At 64.5% G+C, this 25,836-nt stretch overlaps 1 protein-coding gene and 1 long non-coding RNA gene across 6 annotated transcripts; one reads left to right on the top strand and one right to left on the bottom strand.

Moving 5' to 3' along the window:
• Positions 1–1,311: 1,311 nt before the first annotated feature.
• Positions 1,312–12,045, top strand: LOC125154114 (uncharacterized). 2 transcript variants are annotated; one of them, XR_007147675.1, is made up of 5 exons: positions 1,312–5,353; positions 5,582–9,181; positions 10,123–10,293; positions 10,884–11,139; positions 11,526–12,045. It is a non-coding gene; the product is annotated as an uncharacterized LOC125154114 (long non-coding RNA). The 2 variants fall into 2 exon arrangements; XR_007147676.1 differs by having other exon boundaries at positions 1,312–6,460; positions 6,613–9,181.
• On the bottom strand, positions 11,044–24,303 carry AMZ1 (archaelysin family metallopeptidase 1). 4 transcript variants are annotated; one of them, XM_047837852.1, is made up of 7 exons: positions 24,220–24,303; positions 17,662–18,173; positions 16,310–16,477; positions 14,309–14,437; positions 13,886–14,055; positions 13,293–13,469; positions 11,210–11,870 (listed from the first exon to the last, which is right to left on the bottom strand). In XM_047837852.1, exons 2-7 carry the CDS (start codon positions 17,963–17,965, stop codon positions 11,337–11,339), a joined length of 1,482 nt encoding a protein of 493 aa, XP_047693808.1. In that variant the 5' UTR covers positions 17,966–18,173; positions 24,220–24,303; the 3' UTR covers positions 11,210–11,336. The 4 variants fall into 4 exon arrangements, with proteins under 4 accessions (XP_047693807.1, XP_047693810.1, XP_047693808.1 ...); XM_047837853.1 differs by having other exon boundaries at positions 13,886–14,052; XM_047837851.1 differs by lacking the exon at positions 13,886–14,055 and having other exon boundaries at positions 11,044–11,870.
• Positions 24,304–25,836: the final 1,533 nt, after the last annotated feature.

Raw genomic sequence — 25,836 nt, 5'->3', positions numbered from 1 at the left:
GATCGGGGGTCTCCGCGCCCCCTCCCAGAGCAAGCACGTTGCCTTTTAAAACCCCGGTGCCGGCTCGAGGGACCCTGGCCCAGGCACCCTAGATGAGGCCGGGGGCCCCGCGTTGGAGGGTGGGAGCGGGCTCGCCTTAACGCCACACGGCCGGTGCTGGTGATCCGCCCTGCTCTGCCCGTGACCTCTGTCCTCCGGTCACCTTCCGATACCTGCACGTGGCCGCACCCAGGCCCCCTTCCCTTGGAAGGTGGGAGAGCGCTTCCTGCTCCCCTCGGGACTCCTGAACACCGGTAGGATTCCTGGCGGAGCCTGTGTGAACGCCACGGCTGCCTGGTGAGTCCACCCGCTGACCTTTCAGGAAGCCCAGACTCTGGAGCCGGAGTCCGAGTTTCTGCCAACTGCTGCCACCTTGATGCCTTTGGACCGGGACCCGCTCCCGGCTCCGCTCGGACCTTCCCGCTCACCAAGGTCTCCTCGTCAATGTGCACATGTCACAAGTGATGACTACCGGACGTGGCTCTCTTCCGGGAGAAGCCAGGAAGGTCTGTCCAGGCCCGCGGGCTTGGACATGGCAGATCTCCTCCCTCCTCCTCCCCCCGCCCCCCCCCCCCCCCCCCCACCGTGCCCCTACCCACTCACCTTTGCACCCGTGTCTCCCGCTGGCTGTCAGATACACTGCGTCCCAGGCTGGTCCCGCCGTGCGTTCCTCTGATAGAAACGTCTGGTGTGTCAGGACTTTTCCTAGTATTTAGAAGGAAACGGGAAGCTTCCTCTGACTGGCACCACACGGTCACTGTGGCTGAGTAGCACCCGCGAGGCCCCCGTCCCGAGGCTGCCCTACTCCCGATCCTGTGTCCCTTTTGCGTCAGTCCTGGCTCGTTTCCAGCGATCTTGTGGCCTGTGCTGACCCAGGAGGAAGGACAGCAGGACCTGCTCCTGACTCATCCTTGTCATCAGTGTTCTCAGTCAGGAGACCACAGGAAATTCCCTCTGTCTCTCTCCCTCTCTTTCTCTCTCCCCCTCTCTCCCTCTCTCCCTCTCTCCCCCTCTCTCTCCCTCTCTCTCCCTCTCTCTCCCTCTCTCTCCCTCTCTCTCACTCCCTCTCTCCCTCTCTCTCTCCCTCTCTCTCTCCGTCCCTCTCTCTCTCTCTCCCTCCCTCTCTCTCCCTCTCTCTCACTCCCTCTCTCCCTCTCTCTCACTCCCTCTCCCTCTCCGTCCCTCTCTCTCCCTCTCCCTCCCTCTCTCTCTCCCTCTCCCTCCCTCCCTCTCTCCCTCTCCCTCTCTCTCTCTCCCCCCCCCTCTCTCTCTCCCTCTCTCTCTCTCCCCCTCTCTCTCTCCCCCCCCCTCTCTCTCTCTCTCCCCCCCCCCTTTCTCTCTCTCTCTCTCTCCCTCTCCCTCTCTCTCTCTCTCTCTCTCTCTCTCTCTCTCGGTGCTCAAGGCTTTGTGTCCATGTTTGTTAGGGTTTGTGACTTTTTTGGCTGGAAAAAAAATTTGCTGTTTTTGCACTGCTTCCTGGGGCTCCTCATGAACTGAAGGATGTGACCCAGGGTCAGTGCCGATGACCGTGGCTTAAAGGAAAAGGAGCCGTCTTGGCAGGCTCCCCGGGGCGGTCTGGGGTCCTTTCACGTGGCTGCAGGGACCCACCGCCCGGTTCCCAGTGTGGTGGGCTCTCCTCGCCCGTCACTGGGGGACCTCCACAGCGGCTGCTCGCCAGTGTGGGAGCCACCCCGGCCCCTGGCACCAGCTGGGCGTGCACAGGGTGCTCCCGCCCCTTTACCCGGCTGACCGGAAGCGCAGGGGGTGGGGCTGTGCAGAGCTGCCTAGAAGTCAGGGAGGGCGCCAGGCCTGGGTCCCTGACCCGCAGGGCCCCAGCCTCCCATGTTTTCCCGGGCCCGGGCTTCCGCTCTTGCTGACCTCGGGGCACGTGGGGAGGTCTCTAAAGGCCCCGCTTCCAAGTTCAGGGCTTCGAGGGGGATCGGGGAAGAAACTATTTGCAAGGCTCAACTAAAACCATTCACGGCTTTCCTACACATAGACTAGTCGTTTTTGTCTCCAAAACCTTCGGCTTTTGTATTTTTTTAATTACACTGTTATCCTTGATTATTGTCTTTTTTATTGAGTTGTTGGAGAAGCAGGAGATAGTCGTGCCTCATTCTGTTATTGCAAAAACGTAACAATAAACTTCCTCAAAATAAGGTCTTTTCTCCGTGGTTACGCTGTTTACCTAGAAGGACACGTGTAGGTTTTTCCCTGAAACACTCCTCTGTCTGTAGAGAAAGGGTCTTAAAAGATAATGTGTTCTAACCTATGTAATTTATAGAGATGTCTAGTATTCCTGCTCTTGTAACTTTAGTTACTTCTGGGAAAAAGAAAAATAAATCCAAGATCCAAAATCATCTCAAAACACAATGATTAGTTACGGTCATGACCGCCTCACTCGGGCGTCCCGAGGCCAGGCCGACCCTGGCTGGGCGGGACTCCCCTGATGCACGTGCCTACGGGACAGGGACAGCGGGCAACGGCTCACATTCACGCGTGGCCCCGTTAGCCCGGGCCGGAGGGTCTGGTGTGAGGACGACCACCTTAGCCCTCTGGGCGTTCTTTACGGCTGTCCTCCGCATTCAGAGCCCAGAGCGCAACAACGCCAATGCTAATTGTACTTGAAGTTTCATTATTTGATAATCGGCTTTTATTTCCAAGACACAACTTCAAAGCCAACCAAAGTGGCTTGTGCACAGAGACGTGTGCGTGTGTGCGCGCAGGGACCTCACATGGTATGAGTGAGGCCCTGAGTGCCTGTCTGAGAACCCCAGGACCACCTACAGGTGGACGCTTGGCGCGGCCTGAGCCCTGTAACCAGAGGGCGCCAGGGGGATGGGCAGGAGGGTGTTGGTTCCGCGGCCACGACCCCCACGGTTCTGGTCCCAGCCACAGAATGAAGAAACCTCCCGCCGGAGTGATGAGTGATGCCCAGTCGTGGGCACGCTTTGTCACAGGACTGTCCTCCGGAAGGCTGTCCAGCGGCCGTGGCCTGGGTAGGCGCCACAGCACCCGGTTACGCGGGAGGGTGGGAGCCCCTCTGCCGAAATGCTGGCTGGGAGCCTGCCACGTGGTTAGTCACCCACGGCGGTGGGCCAAGCTCTTTGTGTCCCAGTGTCAACCCTTGTAACCGGGGAGGAAGCAGTGATTCTCCGCGCTGGCGCCACGGTCAGAAGCCCCGGCCCAGCCCTCCCCGCGGGGCCTGCCCAGCAGGGACCCCATCTGTGCAGAGTCCCGAGCTCCTGGCCATCTCCCGTGCATCCGGGGCTCCGAGCCACCGGACAGATCAGCCGTAATGGAGGCCTTCTCCTGGGCTGCGTCCTGTGTCCCTGTGCGGCTAACCTCGCTGTGACCAGCAGCCCGCCTCTAGAGAAAGCCACGGCAGCGGGCGGGCTGCTCTGGAGAGCGAGGGTGGCCGCGCCTTTCCCCGCGGTGGACAACCTCCCCCGCCCTGCGGCCCGTCTTCTCCATGAGGTACGTCACGTGCGCTCGGCAGCCTCCTTCTGGAACGATCCGTGGGGCTCGCGTGTGTGGTGCCATGTTTCTCTGACTGGGCATCGGGGCTGCCGGTCCCAGTCGGGAGGCGGTGCTGGGTCCGCAGCTTGGGGGTGCCGACAGCCCCCGTGTGGGGCCGTTCCTGAGGCAGTGCCCGGCCCTGACAAGAAAGCCGTTGGGTCCCCCGAGGAAGGAGCTGTCTCTCGCCGTCTTCTGCTAGGGAAGGACTTCAGGGCTCTCGAAGCTTGGAGACTGGTAAGCTCAGTAGGGTGTGTTAGAACAGGTGGGTGTGATCTCCGCACCTCACTGTCCTCTCCAGGTGGAAACGCACTAGAGAAGGTAACAGGTTACTCCCAGGAGCCCTTCTGTCGCCCGGCTTCCCTCTGCTTCACACCCACGCGGCTCCTTGGAGGCGCCTGCCCAGCCCTGACCATGGTGACCTCGCCTGGGAGCCGCACCCGAAGCCCCCGGGGCTGTTAGAGCTGTATTTTGCAAGCTCGGGGCTTTCCCTAATCCAAGATTGCTGAACTGGTTCCAGGAGGGCTGAGCTTTCCCAAGGCTGTAATCCCAGATCAGGAACAGACAGCTTCTCAAATTCCCGGCAGGTGGACCTTCCCAGAGATTGGTGTCCGTTGTGTTGGGGGGTGGGAATGGGGTGGCACGCAGGCCCTGGGGTTCCCGCCCAGAAAGACCACAGAGGGCAGTGGGCTCTCCTAGCCGATGGGAGTAGGGGACAGCTAGGACGGGGAGGGGTGCTCTCGGGTCTGACCCTGACCTGCGGCAGCGCCTCCCCCTTGGATCTTCCCAGTTTTCAGCAGAACGTCCTAAAATGTCATCGTGGGAGTCTTAGCAGGGACCTGTAGACTTCACACCTGGCTCTCAATGAACGCAGCTCAACCAGAAAATGAGGTTATTTTCAAGTCGGTTATAGACGTAGTTGTTTCTTTTCAGAGGGTTTTATTTTTTATGTGCGTGTAACGTGAACCCAAGTGAAACACGAGAGCAGCTGCCCTGGGGTTTCTAAAGGAGCCCGAGTTTCCTCTCAGGCCCGTGGATGAGCGAGTAGCCACCCCGCAGGTGAGGAGGGACCGGCCGTGCCACGGGGCGACCCTGAGCCACAGCGATCGGAGGGCCTCCCTTCTCTAGCCAGGTCACCTTGTCATTAACCGTGAATTCACTTGACGTTTTGTTTGTGAAAGCTGATGTGTTTCCTCCGAGGGCACGTGCTCCCGGCTGTCTGCAGCCCAGCTGGAGTTTCCCTGTGGAACAGGACTTGCGCGAGGGCCTGGGTCCACACGGCCCCCGTGTCGTCTTGTAAGGTGGCGCTCAAGTCGGCTGCAGGGCGATGAAGACCTTGACCCCCTCAGATGGGAACGCGTACTCCGAGCCCAGTTCTGTCACTTTCTGGCACCAGTGCAGGCGGTTTGCCTCTCCCGGCTGACGTCAGAGTGACCAGCAGGAAGGAAGAGGGACAGCGGGGGTGCAGGCAGATCCTGCTTTGTGACCTGTAGTCTCTGTCCTGAAGCCACAGCCAGAGACCGTCTGTCCTGCCGATGGTCCGGAAGCACTTGGGGGCAGCACATCCACCCGGCTGTGCCCCCCGCTCCATCCAGGAAGTGACCCCTGCGGAAGCCCCCACAGCACCACCCGTCACGGTGCCCGGGGAAACAGGTCAGTGCCAGCCGTCGACAGGAAGCTCTCGGTCACTGGGAGCCTTCAGACCAGCCCGAGGTTCTCTGGGGCTCCCCGACTGGGCCACGCCGTCAGGGGGACGCCTGGGGGAGCCACACACCTTTCCCGGACCCGCTTGCAGCAGGTGGGTGGAGGTCTCGCCGGCTGGTCTGTGGGTGGCGGGTGGAGGCATGGGGGGGACTTCCCGCGGACAGTCCGTGGCAGCTGTGGCCGTGTTCGCCATCGTCTGTCCTGTTCGGGGTTGAGATCTTATTGGACTCTCAACCGAGCCCGCTTACAAAGAAATTTAAAACGGCTCTCTGGAGGCTGTCCGTTTCTAGAACCTTCGCGAATACCTTTGGACCTTGTTCAGATTGGCAGGTTGTCCCGTGACACAGTACAGCGTTATGTGGCCAGCCGCCCCATGGTTGACCCTGTGCCCCGCAAGCGCCCTACCGGTGCCCCCCGCGCGGCCCCCTTATTGCGGCCGCTCCCGCCGCTGAGCCAGCGCAGAGGACGCTGCAGGAGGCCGGGGCTGCCGTGACATTCTCGCTGCAGCGTTCGCTTGAAGACACCAGCTCTGAGCCCTTCCGGGGTCGTTACACACTGAAGGAAGCCCCAGGATGACAGCCACGGGCTCCGTCACGGGCACTTCCGTGAAAGGGCCACGCCGAGCCCACCCACGGAGGTCCTGGGACAGGCCTCCGTCTGTGAAGACGTGCACCGGGTTAAAATCCTTACCGTGAGGTGTGAAAACGCCCTGTGCGGCTCCGGTGGTGGGCGTAGCACTTTCAGCGTATGTGGCTTTTCTGAGTGCGTTCACGTTTGCCTTGAATGACGTTTGTTTTCCTGGCATGTTGCAACCGCCGCCCCCCCCCCCCCCCCCCCCCCCCCCCCCCGCCACCGCCAGCTCCTGCTGCCTGCGGCCGCCGCGTGTGACATGTTTAGGATGGAGGGGGCCGTGTGGCCGGGCAACCTGCAATGCGTGTTTAGCGGGGCATCCACAGGCCACCTGGGCCAAACTGTACTTTCCAGAACCCCGGGCCCCCTCATGGTTGTGCTGTGGATGAAGCGTGCCTGTCTCCTGCCCGTCCTTCGCCTCCGTAACCCCGGCCCGTCCCTGCTGGCCCTTCGTCCTGCGGGGTGCTGGCTCCCCTGGCAGGAACGCCTCATACGGCCGGGGCTCCCCCCACGGCACACTGCCATCTTCACCCCTGCCCTTCCACGGGCAGACTTGCTGCCTGGATGGGAGGTGAGCGGGCAGCTGGGTGACCGCATTGAACCTCTGGTGTCCAGGCAGAAAAGACGATGTGGGTCACATTAGTGCGAATAGAAATAATGACCCCACCCCCCACCCCAAAAAACGAAACTAGCCTTTTGTTTTCATTCTGTGATTTCATAAAGCATCAACCTTGACCCCAGAAAGCTTGGAAACAGGTACTGTGCATTTAGGAACGGAGTCAGTTTGGTAAGTCGGATTTTTAAACCCCGCCGGCAGGGATATTATGAACGTAGAGGTTCCTCCAGGGCGTGTGTGTGGCCAAGGGGACCAGACCCTCCAGGCCTGCCCACGTGGGCGAGGGCCAGAGCCCCTCGGACACCCGGAGCCGTGTGCACCTGCCGCCCTCACGGCCGGGCGGGCCTCCTGCCTTCTAGCAGGAGGGCACGCCTCCTGGATTCCAAGGGTGGGTGTCAGGTGGAACTCACCGTCTGCCCGCAAGGCCTTTTCTTCATTCAGGTTGACAGCATTTATTTATTTGAGAACGATAATGTGACACAGAAGTGGTTCAGAAATTTGAACTACATGGAATTTTCCCCGTATGGCACAGTTGTTCGGAGCCTCAGCACAGAGATGCCTACGTTCAGGTTGTATGTTTCCCCTTGGCTTCGGGGCTTTTAAAAATAGGAATGATGGCACCCGGCTGGCTTAGTCGAGAACACCACTCTTGGGGGTTGGGAGTTCCAGGCCCATGCTGGGCAAGGAGACTGCTTAAATACAAAATCTTAAAAAAAAAAAAAAAATACAAACAGTGCCCATCAAGCAGTTTAATCTGGTTGTGACTGGAGCGGATGTAATCTGGACGAATTTGGTGCCATTGAGAGAGAGGGCTCCTGGGGACGGGGCCATGGGCTGCAGGGCTCGGGACCCATGACAAGCTGGTGCCGGACCGACAGAGGTCCACCTCCCGAGCCCTGCAGGGAGAAGCAGGAGCAGGGGAGGGCAGGCCCGAGAGCAGAGTGAACGAGAGGTAGCGCTGTGGGGCCTCTGCCTCCCGTCCCACTAGGGCTGCCGCGTGCCAGCCAGGACGCCACCGTCCCACCTTCAGTGAAGTGTCTCCAGTGGGGTGTTCAGGGGGAGCACCCAGGTCACTCCCAAGGGATGTAGGTAGAACGTGGCTCAGGCCCGTGTCTCCCTCCCTGTATTTTTCCTGCTTGCACACTTAGGCCAAGTGGACGGAGGATGGTGTGTTCCTGCCTTTGACATTAGGCCGCTCCTTTCTGCAGGCTCAGGACCCCACACGGTGCTCTCGCTCTCCTCCTGCGACCCCGTGCGTCCCAGCTCTGGCCACCCCCGGCTTCTGTGACTCGCCTGTCACATGCAGCTCCCAGGAGCATCCCCACGGGCGGGCCGAGGGACGAAGGCAGCAGGCCCACCAACGGGCCCCCGGTGGGAGGCCGCATCCACGAGGAAAGGTCATGAACAGTCCAGCTGACAGCTCTCTTACTCTGACCCGGTGTGGCGAGAACCAAGAGGTCAGCTTCTGTTGCTGCAAGTCTGAAGGTGGGAAATCAAAGTGATGTCGGCCTCAGACGGAATCAAGCGCCCCGGGAGCCCTCTGCTTTGTCGGCCTGCTGTGGCGGCCGGTGAGCGTGTGCCCGCTTGTGCTGTGGGGGCCTCGAGCTGGTGAGCAACGCGCAGCTCCGTGGCCGGCCCCGCTGACCTCAGGCCAGTGAGACACCCCTTACCCATACTCACAGACATGGGGGAGCAGTGCCGTGAAGCGTGTCCGGGCACCCGGGAGGGAGCCGTGTCGGCCGTGGCCAGCCGAGGGAGGGGACAGCGCCCGAGAAGCAGGAGCAGTCAGCGTGGTAGGAGCCCCCGGGGACAGGTGATGCACGGCCATAAAAGGGTCCCGATGGAGATGCGTGGGCAGCAGCCCCGTGGAGTCCCTCACATGGAACCCGGCCGATGGTGTTTCCAGGGAATTTGGTGGGCCCCCGGGGTCCCAGCAGAGGCGGGGTCACGGATCCCCCTGAGACCATGCCCGTGGCAGGCGTGTTGGCCCCGGCCGTGCGAGTTGAGGGTCGCCCTGGTCATCACCAGGCGGGATAGCTGGGGTTGGATGGAACGCTAGTGACCCCAGGACCTTTCTTGGAAATTGCTTTTTCAAACAGAGCCCTGACAGGTTTGTTTCCCTTTGTGTCTGTAGGCACTAGCGAGTTCAAACCTAAACCTGGGTCATCCCGGCTCCTCCCGCATCAGGGTGCTGCGTGAGCTGTGCTCCAGCTGACGCTCAGGGTCCGCCTTCTCTGCTGGGCTCTCTGAGGGCTGGACGTTTGCGCTTTCCCTGGACGTCCTTGAATCCGGTTCCCTGTACCTGTGTAGCTGCCCCACTGTGATCAGGAGTCTCCAGGCTTGGTTGGGCCTCTCCTGGCAGAGGTGACCTCTGAGGCCCGGCCCGGAAGGGTTTCCAGCTCCAGTTTGGGAGCTGCTTGGTGGGGCCCGGACCCTCCTGGCTTTCCCGGGGACGACTCACCCACCCAGGCGGCTGCCCAGACCTGCAGGGAGTCAGCCCAATGTGCTGCAGCTGCTGACCCCCGCCCCGCCCCTTGGACTTACCTGTGTGCTCCTAGGAAAGAGCCAGAATACAGAAGGTCTGCAGCCTTGCAGTCTCCCGCCGACCCCCAAGCCCAGGTCTCCGGAGGAGGGCAGCATTCTTGCCAGGGTTGTCGAGAATCGAGGAGGATGGAGGTAAGAAAGTCCCTGGGGCTTGGGAGGACTCATTCGATTGCACAGTTCATTTGTAGGAAGGTTGGCGGGTCCTTTCCCAGGTGGATTTGATTCCAGCCGACCCCCCCCCCCCCCCCCCCCACTGCCTGTCGGGGCTCTATGCTCAGACCTTGGATGTGGACACACACACCCCTGGAAGGGTGTGGCCTCTCTTGAACTTGATGGGATCTAAATTTGGACTCAGCTTTAACTTTAGCTGCTTGGCTGAGCCATGGCATGTTTGGGGGGTTATTTTTAAGCCCTTCTGGAAATTTTGTTCTTCCCAGAAAGGTCTGAACCAGCCGTCCCAGGAGAACCTATGAACAGGCCCCCAAGCCCTCTCTCGGACCCTGGCAGCGTGTGGGTGGCAGGTGCTTGGGCGGAGGGGCCCAGAACGGCCAGGCCTTTCCTCCAGCTTCATTAGAACAGTTTTGATGTGTTAATGCTGCTTCGGAAGGTGCGGGAAGCGTTCCTGGCCCCGTCTCACGCAGGAACCACAAAGCAGATGATGTCGTGACCCCAGAGTATTTTTAGCTCCCTTCTCGCTCTTGGCCTGTGCCCGCGGGGATGTTGGGGACTCACGGGGACCTGGGACTGATACGGACCTTCCAGGCAGTACAGGCCACTTAGTGTGTTTATTTAAAAAAAAAACAAAAACAAAAAACAGCCCAGGCCCTGGCTTCTCAGAAGCCTGGTGTGTAGCTCCTGCAGGTCAGCTCGGGTGAGGTGCTCGGCCGCGCCAGGGCTCGTGACCCGCGACTCTGCCCGAGCAGATGGCGTTCATTACGACCTCTGCCGGAGCCGCCTCCCCTGGGGACCGTCTCCAACTGCTCTCCACCCCCCTCTGCAGTGGTACTTGATGTAGGAAGGACCTCTGGTCTCGGTGCCTCCAAGTTTTATTCTCCCCACGTTCCTGCCCGCAGCTGTCACCCCCATGGCACATGCTGAGCCCCTGAGGCCCCCAGCTCCCCCAGTCCATCGGTCTGGAGACAGACCTTTGGCAGAAGATGGAAGGGACCCGGAAGCTAGGTCATATGCGGAGGAGGTGATCCCATCCCCCATGGTCTTCTGGACCTTGCCACCACCCTTCAAAGGTAGGACCCAGGGCCCCTCCCCAGGAGCTGGGGTACAGTGAGGGTGATGCTCTGGGGGCCTCCCGGCAGACCCCGCAGCCAGGCCCAGGGACCTGCCTTCCCCCAGGCTCTGTCCCCACTGCAAAGTCCTGAGCTCTAAGCACAGGGTTGGGGCTTTAAGGCACTACAGTTGGGGGGGGGGGGGGGGGCGTGCTCACAGCGGCAGCCCCAGACTGGTCTCCCTCAGGTCCTGGGCCCCCCTCTGCCCACCTGGCTGTTCATCTTCTCCCTGCTTTCCGTCAGTTCCCTCCAGCAGCCAGCGATGCCTCCCAGCAGCCACAACCAAGGCCTGGGGCCGTATCTATGCTGGGCCTTTTGGGGTCTGGGATCCCGCAGCCTAGCCTGGTGTCCAATTACAAGGAACCTTCCACCCTGTTTGCTTGGGGCAGGGCGGAGGGGAGGGGGGTGCGAATACCCTGCAACCTGCACTGTGTTTCGTATTTTACACGGTTTTTGTTAGCCCCCCATGTTTCAGAGCCCCCCCCTTGCTTGCCTCCTTCCAGGTGACCATGCTCCTCGGCTGTTGCAACCAGAGGTTTCTCTCCCCGCAGGCCCAGGGGCCCCCTGCTAGTGAAGCCGGCACCGGCAGACATGGGAGCACACGGAAGGATTTCAGATGCGGGAAGCAAAGTTTGACAGAAGTAAATGGGGACAGTTGACCCCCCGGGGCAGCCGGCCCCCCACGGCCTCAACACTTGTTAGAACGAGTTGTCAACACCACAGGCCCCTTTTGTCAGAACACCAAGGGTGACAGCAGGCAGAGGTGGTGTCGGGGACACAGCGTGAAAGCCTGAGGACAGGAAAGCGGTGAGTGTGAGAAGGCCCCGCTCTGGGGGTGAGTGGGGGGGGGCGGAGATGGGCACACGGGTTGGGCCCCAGGCCCAGGAAGCCGCCATCCAGGCTGGGCCCCAGGACCCTCCGCAGGGGTCGGGGTGAGGGGCCAGGACGCAGGGCCCCACGCGATGTTCCCCTCCGGGCGACAGCACCGGGCGGTGGGCCCCCGTCTAATTCCCCTCCTCCCGCCAGCGGCCGGGGGACGAGCCCGCCTTGGACAGCTTGCGCGCGCTCAGCTTCCTCCTCAGGGAGGAGAACGTGTCGCCCAGGACCCGGCGCAGCCCCGAGCCGTCTCGGCCGCAGGGCGGGCCCTGCCTGGGGGCCGGGAGCCGCCCCGTGAACATCTCCCACCCCGCCAGGGCCTCCACGGCGCCGTCCACCTGCGCCAGCTCCTCCTCCGTCACCTCCCGCTCCAGGGCCCGGATGCAGCGCTCCAGCCACCGTCCGTGCTCCCTGATGGCGTCCACGGCGGGGCCGCACCCAGGCGGGCTGTCCGGGGCGGCCGGGGAGCCCAGCCCCTCCTCGGGCTCCGGCTCGGGGCCCGCGGAGAAGGTGTGGCTCCACGTGTCGGGGGTCAGGGGCTCCGACCCGCTGTCGCAGCTCAGGCCCGAGTCGGCGCTGCAGGGCGGAGTCTCGTCCGAGGCGGACGGCGCCCCTGCATCCGCGTCGGGCCGCGACCCGGCTCGAGTCCAGGCGTAAAGTCTCTGCGAGGGAGAGACACGGGCTGGGTGTCCTGGGCCCCGTCCCTCACCTCGTCCGCGCGCTGCCGGCCCCGGCGCCCGCCAGGCTCCGTGTGGGGCCAGCTCCGGAGCAGTTAAATTCTACCGAGTGTGCACTTGACCTCAGGCTGCCTTCACAACAATAAATACCCAAAACTCCTCACTTTGTCCGTTTCTACTTCGTTGTACCCTGGCTTCCGCGCTGGAGGATGCGCCCCCCCCCCCCCCACCCATTTGTGTGCTAGGACGGGAGACACCACCACTACGGCCCATGCCTCTGTCCCCAGCAGGTGTGCAGGGGCACAGAGGGCTCCCGGCCGGCCCCTCTCCCACCCCCAGGTCAGCTCCCAGAGAGTCCCCGGGAGCTGTCCCCGCGGCCCCGTCCTCCTCCACCAACTCGCAGGGGAGGCGCCACCCAGGGCACAGCAGCTCCGGGGCGGAAGGTTGTGCCCAATGACCAAGCCCCGGAAGGACGCGTGTGCCGAGCTACGGCCAGAGCCGAGTCTCCCTTCGCCTGGCCGTCGCCGCCCCGGCAGCACGCTCGCCCCGCCCCACCGCCGTGAGCGAGCCGTAGCACCCCTTGGAGCCTGTGACACACGCAGGCCCTTCCGGTCCAGGGGCTGCCTGGCCAAGAAGCACCCCCCCCCCCCACACCTCCCCGGAGCGTTTGCACCCCCCTCCCCCGCCAGCCACCCCGTCGCGGCCCGGGCTGCCTGCCTCCGGGGTTTTTCCCAGAACCGCAAACAGCTTCTGGCTTAAAACTTTTGGTTTTAAAATTAAGCCAAAGCTCTTGGTGGAGAGGCCTTGATAAACACCGCCGGCCTCTGGAGGCTGAACTCAGAATCAAGCTGGAGTCCGCGGAGCAGGCTTCCCGCCGCGGAGGCTCCACCCACAGGGCCCGCGCCGCGCCCCCGGCCGACAGCAGAGGGCAGCAGCGCCCGCGGCTCGCTCCAAACCGGGCCGGGCAGGAGAGGACCGCGTCCAGAGTGCGGCCGCCCCCTGCCAGGCCCGCTCGGGTCTCCTCCCGCGCGGACCCCAACCACCCGAGCCGGCGGCCCCGGCCGATGCAGGGGTGGCATGGTGGGCGCGCCCAGCACCCACCCACCGTTCAGAGCTGGTATTTCCCATCTTTGCCTGAGAAGAGCCGTCCACCCTTTGTCCCCCCTGCGCCCCGACGGCCACGGCCACCGTTGCTGGGTGCGCCACGGGCCAGGCTCGGGCGCCACACGCTGCCCAGCAGAGCAGGAAGGTGCCGACCGGCAGGCACGCGGGTCTGTCTGCTCCCCTGGGGTTCTCACACCCGGGACCCAACTATCCTCTGCTCTCTGACTCCCGCGCGGGGCCCCAGACCAGGCGCTGGCCTGCTGCGGTCCCTGCCCCGGGGGCCCCCCCCTCAGAGCCGCTCACCTTGTACCTGTCGATGAGCTTGAAGCCCAGGACGTGCTGCAGCTTCCGCAGACATATGGGACAGAGGTCCAGGGGCCGCCGCAGGGCCTCCTCCAGGCTGAGCGCCCCCTGCATGATGCAGCCCAGCCAGCGGCAGCTCCCCAGGCCCAGCAGGTGACAGAGCTCGTGGCAGGTGACCTGCGGGGGAAGGCCTGCCACTGACCTTGCAGCCAATCCCCGGGACGCCCCAGAGGGGCCTAGGCCACCGGGAAGCGGTCCATCAGCCCTCCACGTCCCGGTCCTGACAGCACGGGGCACAGACGGATGGCCCTGGGGCATCAGACAGACACGGGTTCGAATCTCTGCCGCTGCCCAGCCGAGTGACCTTAGGCAAAGGTCTTGGCAGCTCGGCCTTCGTTCCTACGCTCTCTACAGGGAAGCAGGGTGGTCCCGGTGAGGGCGGGACAGGGGACTCAGCGGCTGCCTGCTCACACCCCCGTGTCTGATCGCACATCCTTGGCACATTCCCCGAACCGGCCAGAGCCCCCAGTGCTTCTGCCCACTTCCTCCCTCCACCTGTGCGGTGACCCCCACACCCTGGCCTCCATGCCCACCTTGCAGCACTGGGCCAGCCCCAGGGCGCTGAAGCACAGTGTCTGGCCTGGGTCCTGCACTGGTGTCTCAGGGCCGTCGGCTGCCGCCTGGACCGGGGCTGCCTCCGAGGCGCCAGGCCCCGGCTGCAGGAGCTCCCCCGAGAAACGGGCAAAGCTGCAAACGCCCACTTCTGGGGAGAGGTGGAGACACACGGGCTCGCGGGTCACCTCACCAGGGGGCGCAGGAGCAGAGCCCCCCCCACCCCACCCCTCAGGACGCACGGCTCCTGCAGGCCGGCCCCCCAGCAGCAGCCCAGGGCTGAGCAGGAAGGGCACGGCCGCACGTTCGGGGGCAGCGGTTTCCGTCGGCGTGCGCGCATCGTCTTCCCCGGGACGGGCCCCGCAAGCTCAGCCGAGGCGGGGGCTGCCGGGGCGGAGGCTCACCGTGCCCTGGCAGGAACTTGCCGAACGTGAAGCTCCAGGCCTCGCAGGGGTACAGGTCAGACAGCGTGAGGCCCAGCACGCACAGCGCGTCGCCCGGCTTGCTGCTCTTCAGGAAAGACAGGATCCCGTCTGTGGGGACAGAGGAGCCACAGGGCTCAGTGCAGTCATTAGGGTCCCCAGAAAGAAGAGGCAGAGGGTCAGAGAGGTCTGAAGGTGCTGTGGTGGGTCGACAGAGACACAGGGCTCGGGGACCACGCCTGCAGCAGGACAGTGTCCTGAAGGCAGGGGACAAAGGCAGGGCCAGGAAGGTCCATGGCCAGGAGAGCGTCTCAGAGTGACGAACTTGCAGCCTGGGACACAGAAAGGGACATGCTACCATTAGAACGACACCTGTCCCAGCCAAGAGCTCCCTGTCAACCCTGAAAACTCAGTGCCAGCAGCTCCTGTCACGCACGCTGGGGATTGAGACCAGCCCTCCCGCCCAAGATAAACCAGATAAGCTGAGTGAAATACAAAACAGGGCTTCTTAAAGCATCCGAGGTGGGAGCTGAGTTGGCCACAGGGGACCAAGCGCGTCTTGGGAGGCAAAACAAGCTAAGTCTGATGACAATGGCAACTGGGTCACGGGGGTGCTCGTCCAGGCTCACAGGGCCATTACACGCAAAACGGAGATTGTCAGTGCATGTGAATTATGCCTCAGTAAACAGGATTAAAAAAAAAAAAAAATCCGAAACCTGATGAGAACTTAGATCCAAGGAGAGAACTGAAGCAGACTAGCTAAGACTGGGCCCCTTCAGAGATGAGGGAGGGTGGCAGACCCCGCTCCCAGGACCACGGCCGGCCCAGAAGAGCTGTGTACCCACAGGGGCCTGGCAGAGCAAAAGCAGAGCCCCGCCCCCGGCACGAACCCAGCACGAATCCCATCACCCCAGGCCACTAGATCTCCAAAAAGGTAAACTAAGTTTCCAAGTAGTATGTCCAGCTAACGAGAAAGAATACCAAGACAGAATGAACAGAAAGACCACGAGTAGGCCACCAGCACGCGCCAGACGGCGGAACCGAAAAGCACCTGTGTTTGTGGCTATCCATACTGAACTTAAATCCTAGCGGGAAACTGGTATTTTTAAGAAGTGACACTGCTGGGGGCACCTGGGTGGCTCCCTCGGTTGAGCGTCTGACGTCGGCTCAGGTCATGATCTCACGGTTCGTGAGTTCGAGCCCCGCGTGGGGCTCGGCGTGGGCAGCCTGTCAGTGTAGAGCCCACTTCAGATCCTCTGTCCCCCTCTCTCTGCCCCTCCCCCACTGGTGCGCGCCTGTTCTCTCAAAAAATAAAAATAAGAAATGTTAAAGAAATATATGTTGCCGATTTGAGAAAGAACCCACCAGAAGCGACAGAAATGGAAAGGGGAGAACTAAAATTAGGAACTCGATGTAGGGGCTTCACAGCCCAAGGAGAGAAAAGGCACAGAGGCGGAGCAGGGGGGCCCTACAGGCCGAAGGAGGGGCCGGAAGAGGGGGCTGAGGGGTTTCCCGCCACGCCACGGCTGAGACACTGGGCCCTCCAGCCCCAGCGCCATCCAAAGTGCCCAGCCTGCTCCTGGGGCCTCCCTAGACCGGAGTCCGGGTGCCCCACACATCTGAGCGCCTAAGGCCCATCTGTGCCCCGCGACCCAGCCGCTCTCCAGCTGCCAGTGACCTGGGGGCTGGTGGGGGCTGGACACGTGCAGGACAAAAGTCTAGAGGGGTGCCTTACAAGGCAGGAGGCGCCCGAAAAGGGCTTGCCTCCCCCACCCGTCATGCCCTGGGGTTTCCAGCAGACGCTGGGGGGGTCGTCTGGTCTCCAGAGGCGAAGGAGGCTGGTTTTAGCCCTGCTCTTCAAAAGCCTGGGGAATAGAGGTTCCCCCTCCCCCAAAGAAACGGGGCGAGGATTCCTTCCTCCCGCCTTCTGCCTCGTGGAAAGGGCCCGCGCCCTCCCCCCCCCCCCCCGCGCCCATCACCCACCCGTGTGGAGCTGGAGCCTGTCGGAGTCCTGGCTGGGACGTGAGGAGCAGTGTATGGACGCGGCCGCCACCGAGGGCAGGCACCGGACCTGCAAGCCCAGGAAGAAGGCCTCCGTGCAGTCGCGCAGGTACTCCAGCAGAGCGCCACCCGCCGGGCCCTCGCTCAGATCTGGGGGCGGGACGGCCCGTCAGCCGCCCCGCCCCCACCCGCCTACGCCCCGCCCCCCGCCAGCCGCGGCCACCGGGCGCAGGAGGCCACCGTGGACCTGCCTTCACGGAAAGGAGAAAGCCACAAGAAAGGGCAACGCCCCGATGAGAGAGGTCTGGAAGGTGGGGAGCCCCTCAGGGAGGGGCAGGGGGGCCCCGGCCGGCACCCAGAGTCCCCGAGGCTGAGGCTGGCCGGATGGCAGGAGCAGAGCGGGACACGGAAGGCGTGCGGGCAGGACGCCCCCGGGGCAGCCACACCAGACTGCTGCAGGAGGACAGACGCGCACCCGAGCGAGGGCCGGCTGCAGGGGCCCGGGGCGGGCGTCTGGCTGGAAACGCAGAGCCCCAGGCCACCTCAGGCCCCAAAACGCACATTAACAAGCGCCCACGCGTCTGCTCGTGAGGGTTTCGCAGGCCCCGGTGAGCTGCTGGCAGGGGACAGAACGAAGCGGATGGTTTGGGCGCTGTTTGCCAGACACAGCTCGAGCCAGGGACGGCAGACGGGCCGCAAGGGGTTGGAGAACGAGGGTGGCCGCAGGCCTCTGGCCCCCTCAGCTCTGCTCGGGCCTGGTGGTCGGTCCTCTGCAAAGCCAGGCGCCACCCTCTCTGCCCTCACCGCGTGGACAGCCGGCCAAGGCCCCTCGTCCGCCCCAGCCCTTGCCCAGCAGGCCTCGCGGAGAACCCTTACCCTCGCCAGGCCCAGCCGGCCTCCCCAGCACGTCCTCGGGGTCAACTAAGCCTGCGTTCAAACCCCACCTGTGCCCATCGCCAGCTCGCCGTCCGCGGCAGGTCAGGTGACCTCCCCGGGCCGGTTTCCCGGCCTCGGACACAGGGCAGGCGGGCTGGGAGGAACGCAGTCTCTGGAGGGCCCCGGCACAGCGCCTGGGGCTGCACACCCTGTGCGCAACAGGGGAGGGGCGACGCGGCCGCAAAGGCCCCACGGTCCCTGGCTTCCCGAGCGGTGTCTGAGCTGGGCGGGCGGAGAGCCGGGTCCCAGCGGGGGCCGCCCTGCCCGGCCCGGAGCCCCAGACACCCTGCCTTATGCGAGACTCAGACTCCGGCTCCCCAGCGGGGCGCGGCTGGCTCCACGATGCCCACCCGCTGCGGGCCCGGCGCCCCAGGGTACGCAGCCCCCCCACCTCGTACCGATGGGCTGCAGGTAGATGTGCTTCCGGGCAGGGCTCTGCCTCCGGGGCGGCAGGGAGGCGTGGAAGGTCTGGAAGTCCTCGGGGGCCTCGGGACGGCTGAGGAGCCAGTCGAAGGCCGTGTGGATGAGCAGCGTGCAGAAGAGGGTCCTCTGGGGGTTGTAGGCCTCGGCCAGGAACAGCCTCTCCGCAGGGGTGAAGGCAGACGCGTAGAGACGCCGCAGGGTGGGGTCGCTGGACACCAGCGCCTCCTTCAGGGCCCGCGGGCCGAAGCTGAACTCCTGGGCCGGCCTGCACTGCAGCATGGCGGGCCCGGCCGCTCCGGGGAGCCCCTGCCGTTGCCCATGAACCCCACAGGGGACAGCCACGATCTCTTCCGGAGCCTTCCTGCGGGCCGATCAGAACCGCCGAAGGCTCCCCACAGCCGGACGCTGAGCCAAGGGCCCCTCCCGGTGTCGGGCCTCCTCGGTGACTGCAGGGCGTGGCTCGGACGCCTCCAGGCCTGGCAGCACCCTGGGGAGGGGGACACGCACACTGAGAACAGGGGCCGGGTCTCTGAGGCAGGAGGAGCAGAAGAAGGACATTTTCTCTGGCCGCTGCACAGGCACCAGCGCCCAGCTCAGGGAAGGGTCCTCCTCCCCCACCCCCAGTGGGGAGCTTGTTTCCATGGAGCCCCAGTGCCCACTCCCACGGACTCGCCCTCAGATGGGAGGGGGCACCCGGGAAGGACAGCTATGCCACTGCCGTGGGAGCCCCTGCAAAGCCCGAGGGGGCACCCCCAAGAAGGCAACCAGCTGTTCCTGTCCTTTTGTGATGGCCAAGTGCAGCCCATCGCCAGGGGCCCCGCAGCGCCTCCTTGTCCCACCTATAAGCCCTCCTCGCGAGGCCCCGCCTGCCTGCGGACGAGCACCAGACCCCTGAGTCGCCAGGCCAGCTGGAAGCAGGCGAGAGCACGTGGGAGACAGGCAGCCCCCAGATCCAGAAGGTTCCCAGCACACGTGCCAACCACAGAAGGCCATAAATAGGGAGATGTGACCGTGTGACAAAGAGCACTTTGAGGGCTGGGACAGACCGGCGGGAGAGGACATGCCTGGGGGGTGTGGGGGGGGGGACAGACGGGCCCGGAGAACGGGACAAAGTCAGTTCACAAAGTGGAGTTTTCCTTCCGCATTACAGGGAGGACTAGGAGGTCCGTGCCCCTCAGAGGCGACGCCCCCTCCGCCACCATACGCACCCCGAAAAGCTAGGCCGCCACCGGCAGATGAGTAGAGCAGGGAGGTCACGAGGAAAGAAGCCAGAAGCCGGAGAAAATGCACACAAGTAACAGAGAACAAGGCGGACCAGAAGAACAGCGGATGGTACACTCTTCTTTTAGAGCCAAGCCTGCTCTTCGGGGGGGGGGGGGGGGGGGGGGGTGCGGTGGGGCGGGGCGAGGAGAGACGGGCCCTGCCGCGGGGTGGGGGTCCTAGCTGCAAACACAGCACCGCGGGCGGAGTGAGGACCTGAGCCACACTCCCTGCAGCTGACCCCGAGTTGAAACGTGAAAGTTCCGAGCGCTCACACGGACACATACGTGTGTGTGTGCATCCATGTAAATACACATGTGCACGTACATATACGTGCATCCAAATTCCGTCATCCGTACGTTTTCCTCTGGAAAATTACATCGAGTTTTTCCAGAGGAAATTACGTACACACAGGCGGATGTATACACAGATATATTCCCCAGAGTTACGAGGGAGGGTGGGGGCTGGGCCCGAATGCCCGCAGAGAGCTCTAGGTTTTCCTTTCTGCAGATCTTTCTCACAAATCTAAGCTGCCGGTGGGGTGCAATCCTATCCTCCAAACTTAGTATATTACCAGCATCTTCCCAAATCCTTACACGTTCTATTGTAAAAATGCCGTTTTTAACGGCTTCCCAAAAACACCATGATGAACATCTTCCTACCAAAGTCTGAGTTTCTCTTTCCCCAGGACGGATGCCCAGAAGACACCACGTGGGAGTGGTTAAGGGGGTCCCGATCTGCACCGCCCACCTGCTTTCCAGAAAGGTCATGACAGCTTACAACCCCAACAGCCGCTGACGTTCTAACTAGTCAGCAGCAAATAAAAACCACCAAAGGTGGGGGCCCCTGGGTCGCTCATTCGGTTGAGCGTCTGACTCTCGATTTGGGCTCAGGTCGTGGTCCCGGGGTCGCGGGATCGAGCCTCACGTCGGGCTCTGGGCCCGGTCCCCATCACGCGGAGCCCCGCTTCTCAGGAGCCCCTGTCCAGGCCCCGGTCCGCACCACCAGACTCCAGGGCAACACCGGGAGTTTTGCACCAGGATCAAGAATGGGGCCTGGGCTGTAGGGGGAAAAAACATCCGATGCAAACCCATGGATCAACTCTTGGCGGGGGGACGGGGCCACGGCAGGAGGGGGGCAGGTTCTCCAAGAGGCCAGAAAACGTGTGGAGGACCTAGCGAGGACAGACCCTGTGCACCACAGGGACCCAGGAGAGAACATCGGCACTTCCGAATGGGGCCCGGGAGGGGCACATACACCGGCAAGCTCCTTCTGTCCTTGGCTCCCTCGTTCCCTCAGCAGTCCCCGAGCGCCTGCTCATCCATGGTGCTTGGCCGACCCCCCTGGACTAAACAGGCACAGGTCTCTGACCTTAGGGAGCTTCGATTCTAGAAATGTGTAACAGACAATAAAAGGCAATAAAAATAAAAGTACATACTGTCTACACGGTGTGAGAAGGGGATAAAGGGCCTGGAAGAAAAGGCTAATCCTAACCCTAACCCTAACCCTGACATGGTGAGGTCCGAGCAGCCTGGAAGGTCTGGGGCGAGTGTCCCAAGCAGAGAAGCAGGTGCAAAGGACCCGTGGGTGGCTTCAGGGGCAGTGAGGAGACAGCGTGGCAGGAGTGGGGGCGGGAAGACCGGCCACATCACGCAGCACAGGGAAGGCTGTGTCTACAACTCTGGCCTCATCCCGAGGCGGGGCCGGGGGGCCCGTGTGCGTACCACCCGTCTCGTCCCTGAGGGGCCAGGCGTCCAGCCTTCAGAGCGGGCTGTGAGCCCCTGGCGGTCCAGGCCCCCGGGGGCAGAGAGCCATTCAGGGAACCCTTGACGAGGGAGCGCCCTCAACGCCAGCCCGGGCTCCGTGATGAACTTGGCCCTCTGCCCTTCCACCCCGTCGTGCCGCAGTGTCCCCCCCGGCACGGCGGGCCTGGCGGCAGCTGCCCGCCTCACCCAGAGCGCGGCTGCACGGAGCAGGAGGAGGAGAACCGCCGGGTCCCGCCCGGCTGCCGCCCTGAGCACCTGACCCCGTGGGCACCTCGCAGCCTATTTCTGGACGGGGCTCCCGTGGCTCTGCGTCTGCGCCCTCGGCTCTCCCAGACCCGCGCGCGGCGCCCCCGCCGCCCCCAGCTAGAGCAAGAGGCTTTCCCGCCAGCAGCCACCCCCAGACGGTCCCCTGAGCGGCCCAGCCGCCTCGGGCTCGCCAGGCTGAGAGCTGCCTATAAACGGGTTCGGGACACGCGGGAAGGTCTGTGTCACGGCCTTCACGGGTAGCCCCCACCGGCCCCGGTCAACACCCGCCCCCAACGCCCGTTCCCCTGCCCCCAGCGCCTGAGTCCCGCAAACCCAGGATCGCTTTTGACCCAACACCTGGTCTGAACCCACGGCTGCCGGCCTTCACCCATCCCAGAAGCCAAGGACACGGGCTCAGAGAGGGGAAGCCACCTGCCCAGGGACACACAGCTACACGGACTCAGAGGAGGCGCTCCTGACCTCGGGTACACCGCCCCTCGCTCTGGGCCTCATCCACAGGGCCTCCTCCGCCCTCGAAGGGGCCTCCGGCAGCGTCGCTCCCGTGTCACCGTGTCACCCGTCGGCTCTTCAGGGCCTCGAGCCGACATGCCCCCAGCCCGCCTCTCTGTGCCAGAAATTCCAGGGCCCTGCCGCTCCTTCCCACGCGGGACTCGGACCCAAACCGGGAACCTCGGGCTCCCCTCGCCGTCCCAAGAGAACCCAGTCACGCGGCACACGAGGGCCCCAGGGGCCAGAGGATCGGACACACGGCCGCTGTTTCCCAAGGAGGCTGGGGGGACCCGGGGCGCAGCCCATGTCTCACCCCTGCGACCCTGCACCGGAAGGGGGGCAGGGACCCCGGGAGCTTTCACTCACGTCGGCACAGCTCTCAAGGCGCCCCAGGCCTGAAGTTAAAACTCAGATGCGTGCGACACGAGGACAGAGTCCTGCCCCCCATACAACCCCCCCACTCCCACCCCCCACACCCCTACCCCCCGACACACCCACACCCGCCCATAAAACCCCCCATACAACCCCCCACACCCCTACACCCCCCCCACACACCCTCACATACAACCCCCCCACAACCACCCCCACACCTACACCCCCCCCACACCTACACCCTCCCATAAACACCCCCATACCACCCCCCACACCCCTACATCCCCCCCACACCCACCCCCCACACCCCTACACCACCCTGCACCCACACCCTCCCGTAAAACCCCCCCATACCACCCTCCACACCCCTACATCCCCCCCCACACGCACCACACCACTATCCAGGGACAAACCCCCCACACCTACACCCCATACCCCCAACCCCCTCCCACACACACCCACAGCCCACCCCACCCTACCCCCACACGCCCCTACACACACCCACACCGTCACGTGGTCTCTGGAAAAGCCACCTAAGCGAGGAAACAGCAAACCACAGGTCAACAGTGTTGTTGTGAGAACAATCTTAACCTCATGGGTTCCCCATAGGGCCCCAGGATACACTTTGAGAACCAGTTTTCTCTGATTCCTCTTGCCTGAGACACATCACACCCACCGTGGTGCTCAGAGCACCCACGGGGGATACGGGTCCAGTGGCAGTCAGCGGAGCCCCACGTGCCCTGCCCTGAGCAGGGCCCCTGGCCCAGCAGCCACCCGGGGCCCAAAGAGCCCGGGAGACAGGGCCACACCGGCCCGGCCCGGCTCCAGCTGGGGGGCGAGGGTGTTTAAGTCTCTGTGGGGCCCGGACGCCGACACATGTCTGCCCAGACAGCATTTCTTCTCGAGACCCCCGTGTGGCCGCATCCACCTTCCTGGGTCCCTGGGGGAAGCCCCTCCCTCCCCCACAGGGTCCCATCCGAGCTGCACTGGCCTGTGAGGTGTCCGATGGGGCCACACGGCTGGATGGCGGCCAGCTCCGGGTTCAAAGCCAGCCCTGGCAATGGAGCCCGAACTCTTAGGCACCGACAGTTCCCAAAGCAGAAGGGGGTGGGACCGTAGACACAGGGTGGGACCCGTCCCCTCCCAAAGGCTGTTAGCACTGAGGCCTTGCCCGACCTTTCAGGCCACTTCCCCCACCACCGGAGCGCCCAATGACCCCCTCGCCCGGGGTCTGTGTCACCCAGAGGCTGGGAAAGGGCCTGGTACAAGCCACTTCCTCTCGTGGGGGGGGGGGGGGGTTAGGTCTGCCAGCGGGAAGGGCAGGCTCGTGGGCCCGGGGAGGGAGGGCAGGCTGCCCAACCCCAGGGCCCCGGCACCTGCTCCCGGGTCTGCCTGGACAGACGCCCCATCTCCGGGCAAGAAAGCACGCTCTGATTCTTGTGATTCTGAGGGCGCTTTGCAAAACCTCCGGCAGCTGCACGAGCTGCGGGCCCCAACCTCAGTGCAGGCGGAGCGGCCCGCAGAGACACGTGTCAGGGGTCAGCTCCCGCTTCTCAGAAGGCTTGGGTTGGGGGGGGGGGGCGGGAGGGGGGGCTGTGTCTGCGCCCGGCTTCCTGTTACATTGGCCCTGGCCGGAGGGCCCTAACTTGGACTCCAGACCCCCTTCCCTTCGCGTGACCCAGGCAGGCAGGGGTCCCCGCCCCCCCGCCCGGATCCGGGCCCCACGCTTAACTTTGGCGTCTCTAAGTAACCCTCCCCCCCTCCCCCCTTCTCTCCTCTGAACGCGCTGCCTCGTTTCCCGGGTGTGCGCAGCCGGCCAGCCTCCTTCTCCACCAGCCCCGGCCCCGCCCGAGGAGCAGGAGCGCGGTCCTCCCGGAGGAGGGGAGGTTCTCCGGGCCCGCGCGCTCCCTTTCCACCCTCGACCCCGCCTTCCTGTTGCATGTTTGCTTGCAACGGTGAAGGCCGGCGGCCCAGAGTCCGGGCCACCCTGCCGCGGGCGCGGAAGGCCGGGAAGGGTCCCCCCGCCCCTTCCCTCCCCAGACCCGCTGCGCGGCAGGGCGTCCCCTCTGCGGGGCTGGCGCGGAGCACGGAGTACGCCCTGCACCAGGCCCTCCGGGAGCGCTGCGCCCACACCCCCGCTCCTGGCCCAGGGGACCTTTGGTTCCCCCCCTCCCCACCCCCTCCACCCCCTGCCGAGCGGGAGTGCGCCCGCCACCACGGCGTCCTCCGGGCTTGCGCGACCCGACTGGCGCCGCAGCGCGGCCGGGGCATTCCCACCCGACACTGCACCCTGGGCTCCCGGCCACCCGGCATGGCGGTCCCCTCCCGGTCCCCGCCTCCCCACCGCGCCTCCGTGCCCCCTAAGCGCCGCCCCCCTACCTCGCAGCCCCGCGCCCTCGGGAGCCGGCGCACGCGGCCGGCCGAGGGCAGCGTGGGCACTTGCCGTGGGCCACGAAAATCAAGGAGGTCCCAGCATGACGTCAGCACGGGGGCCGGGACCGAGGTGGGACCGGGGGCCGGGCCGGGAGGAAGCAACTCCCGCCGCGGGCACCACACACGCGCCCCCCCCCCCCTCGCCGCCGTCTTACCCTCCGCGGGGGCCACCAGGGGGCGGGAGGCTGGCAGCGGCGAAACACTCCCGGGCACGGCCACCGACCTGCCGCCGAGTTCTGCCGAGCACGCGCGGGACGCCCGCGTGGGACGCCCACGCTCCCAGAAATACCCGGGGGCGGCGGGGGAGGAGCGGCACAGGTGAGGGAGGTGAGGCGGCGGGGCCAGGTGGGGCCCAGGTGGGGCCGCCGGCGGCTCTCGGGCAGGCCAGTTCCATCGCCGCGGCCCCAGGAGCTTCCCCTTCACGTGGCAGGTCCGCCTGGAGGGACCTAACGAGTCTTCAGGACTTTTCGGTGGGGGGGGGGGGGGGGGGAGGTTCCCTGGATGCTCGGCCTTTATTCTCTCTTGCCGGCCTCTTCACGAGCCTGACAGGTGACGCTTCTTTTTGCGCCCATTTTATGGATGGAAAACCGAGGAGTGGGCAGGGGAGGCGACTGGCCCAGGCGGCAGAGCCCGGCTGGCTTCAACCCCGAGCGGCCGGGCCCCGGCGCCCGGCTCCCGGCTCAGGGCGCTCGGTCGGGAGTGGGACCGCTGGGATCCCTCGAGTCCCGGGAGAATCAGGGTGGCCGGCACCCCGGGAGACAAAAGGGAGGGCGGCCGGGGCCCCGCTGCTCCCCGGGAGAACGGCATCCTCGGCGCTGTGGTCCCGCCAGTCCGGCCACCAGGGCCCGAGCAGTTGCCATGCGTCCTCCCCGGGGGACTGGTTTGCGGCGCGCAGCTCCCGGGAGGCCACGGCCACGGGCCGTCCGCGCACGGGGCAGGCGGCCCCCGCGAAGCTGGAGGAGAGGTCCCTCAGCCGTCGCCCGATCGTCCTTGCCCCAGCCTCGCGGGGCCTCCCCAGAGCCCCGTCACCCTGCTGGGCTGCAGAGAAGCCTTCACGAGAGCGACAGGCGGGGCTCGCCGGCCTCTGCACTTGTTTAGCACACTTCTCGGGCCACTGCTAACGGTCTCCTCTGCCTTCTCTTCTGTAGCTCAGCATGGGGACCCAAAGTGGCACAGGACCCTGTCCTGAGTGGTCCCCACTCCTTTTTTTTTTTTTTAATTTTCTTAATGTTTATTTTTGAAACAGACAGAGTGCAGCGGGGGGACGGACGGCGGGGGGCGGGGGGAGGGGGACACAGGATCCGAAGCAGGCTCCAGGCCCGGAGCCGTCAGCACAGAGCCCGACGCGGGGCTCGGACTCACAAACCGCGAGATCGTGGCCTGAGCCGAATTCGGACGCTTAACCGACCGAGCCACCCAGGCGCCCCAAGTTGTCCCCACTCCTGATCGAGAATACAGCTCAGGTCACAGGCTCCGTAGCCTTTCCTGCACCCCCGACACAGCTCCCCTTCCAAGCCCAGCCCCGGGACTCGAGTGCAGAAGGGGGGATGGTCTGGACACGCG

This window comes from Prionailurus viverrinus, chromosome E3 (assembly GCF_022837055.1).
Source record: "Prionailurus viverrinus isolate Anna chromosome E3, UM_Priviv_1.0, whole genome shotgun sequence".
In the NCBI taxonomy this organism is placed as follows: domain Eukaryota; kingdom Metazoa; phylum Chordata; class Mammalia; order Carnivora; family Felidae; genus Prionailurus; species Prionailurus viverrinus.
Note: the sequence above shows the minus strand (reverse complement) of the source record. Positions and strands in the feature narration are given on the sequence as shown.

What these genes read in the sequence shown, in the direction of transcription:
- AMZ1 (XM_047837851.1), bottom strand. Translation starts at nt 17,965, where the DNA reads ATGCTGCAGTGCAGGCCGGCCCAGGAGTTCAGCTTCGGCCCGCGGGCC. An exon ending in CAGGCTCCAGCTCCACACGG is followed by an intron (nt 14,438 to 16,309) that starts GTGGGTGATGGG and finishes CTGTCCCCACAG; the next exon opens with ACGGGATCCTGTCTTTCCTG. An exon ending in CAAGTTCCTGCCAGGGCACG is followed by an intron (nt 13,470 to 14,308) that starts GTGAGCCTCCGC and finishes CTTCCCCCGCAG; the next exon opens with GTCACCTGCCACGAGCTCTG.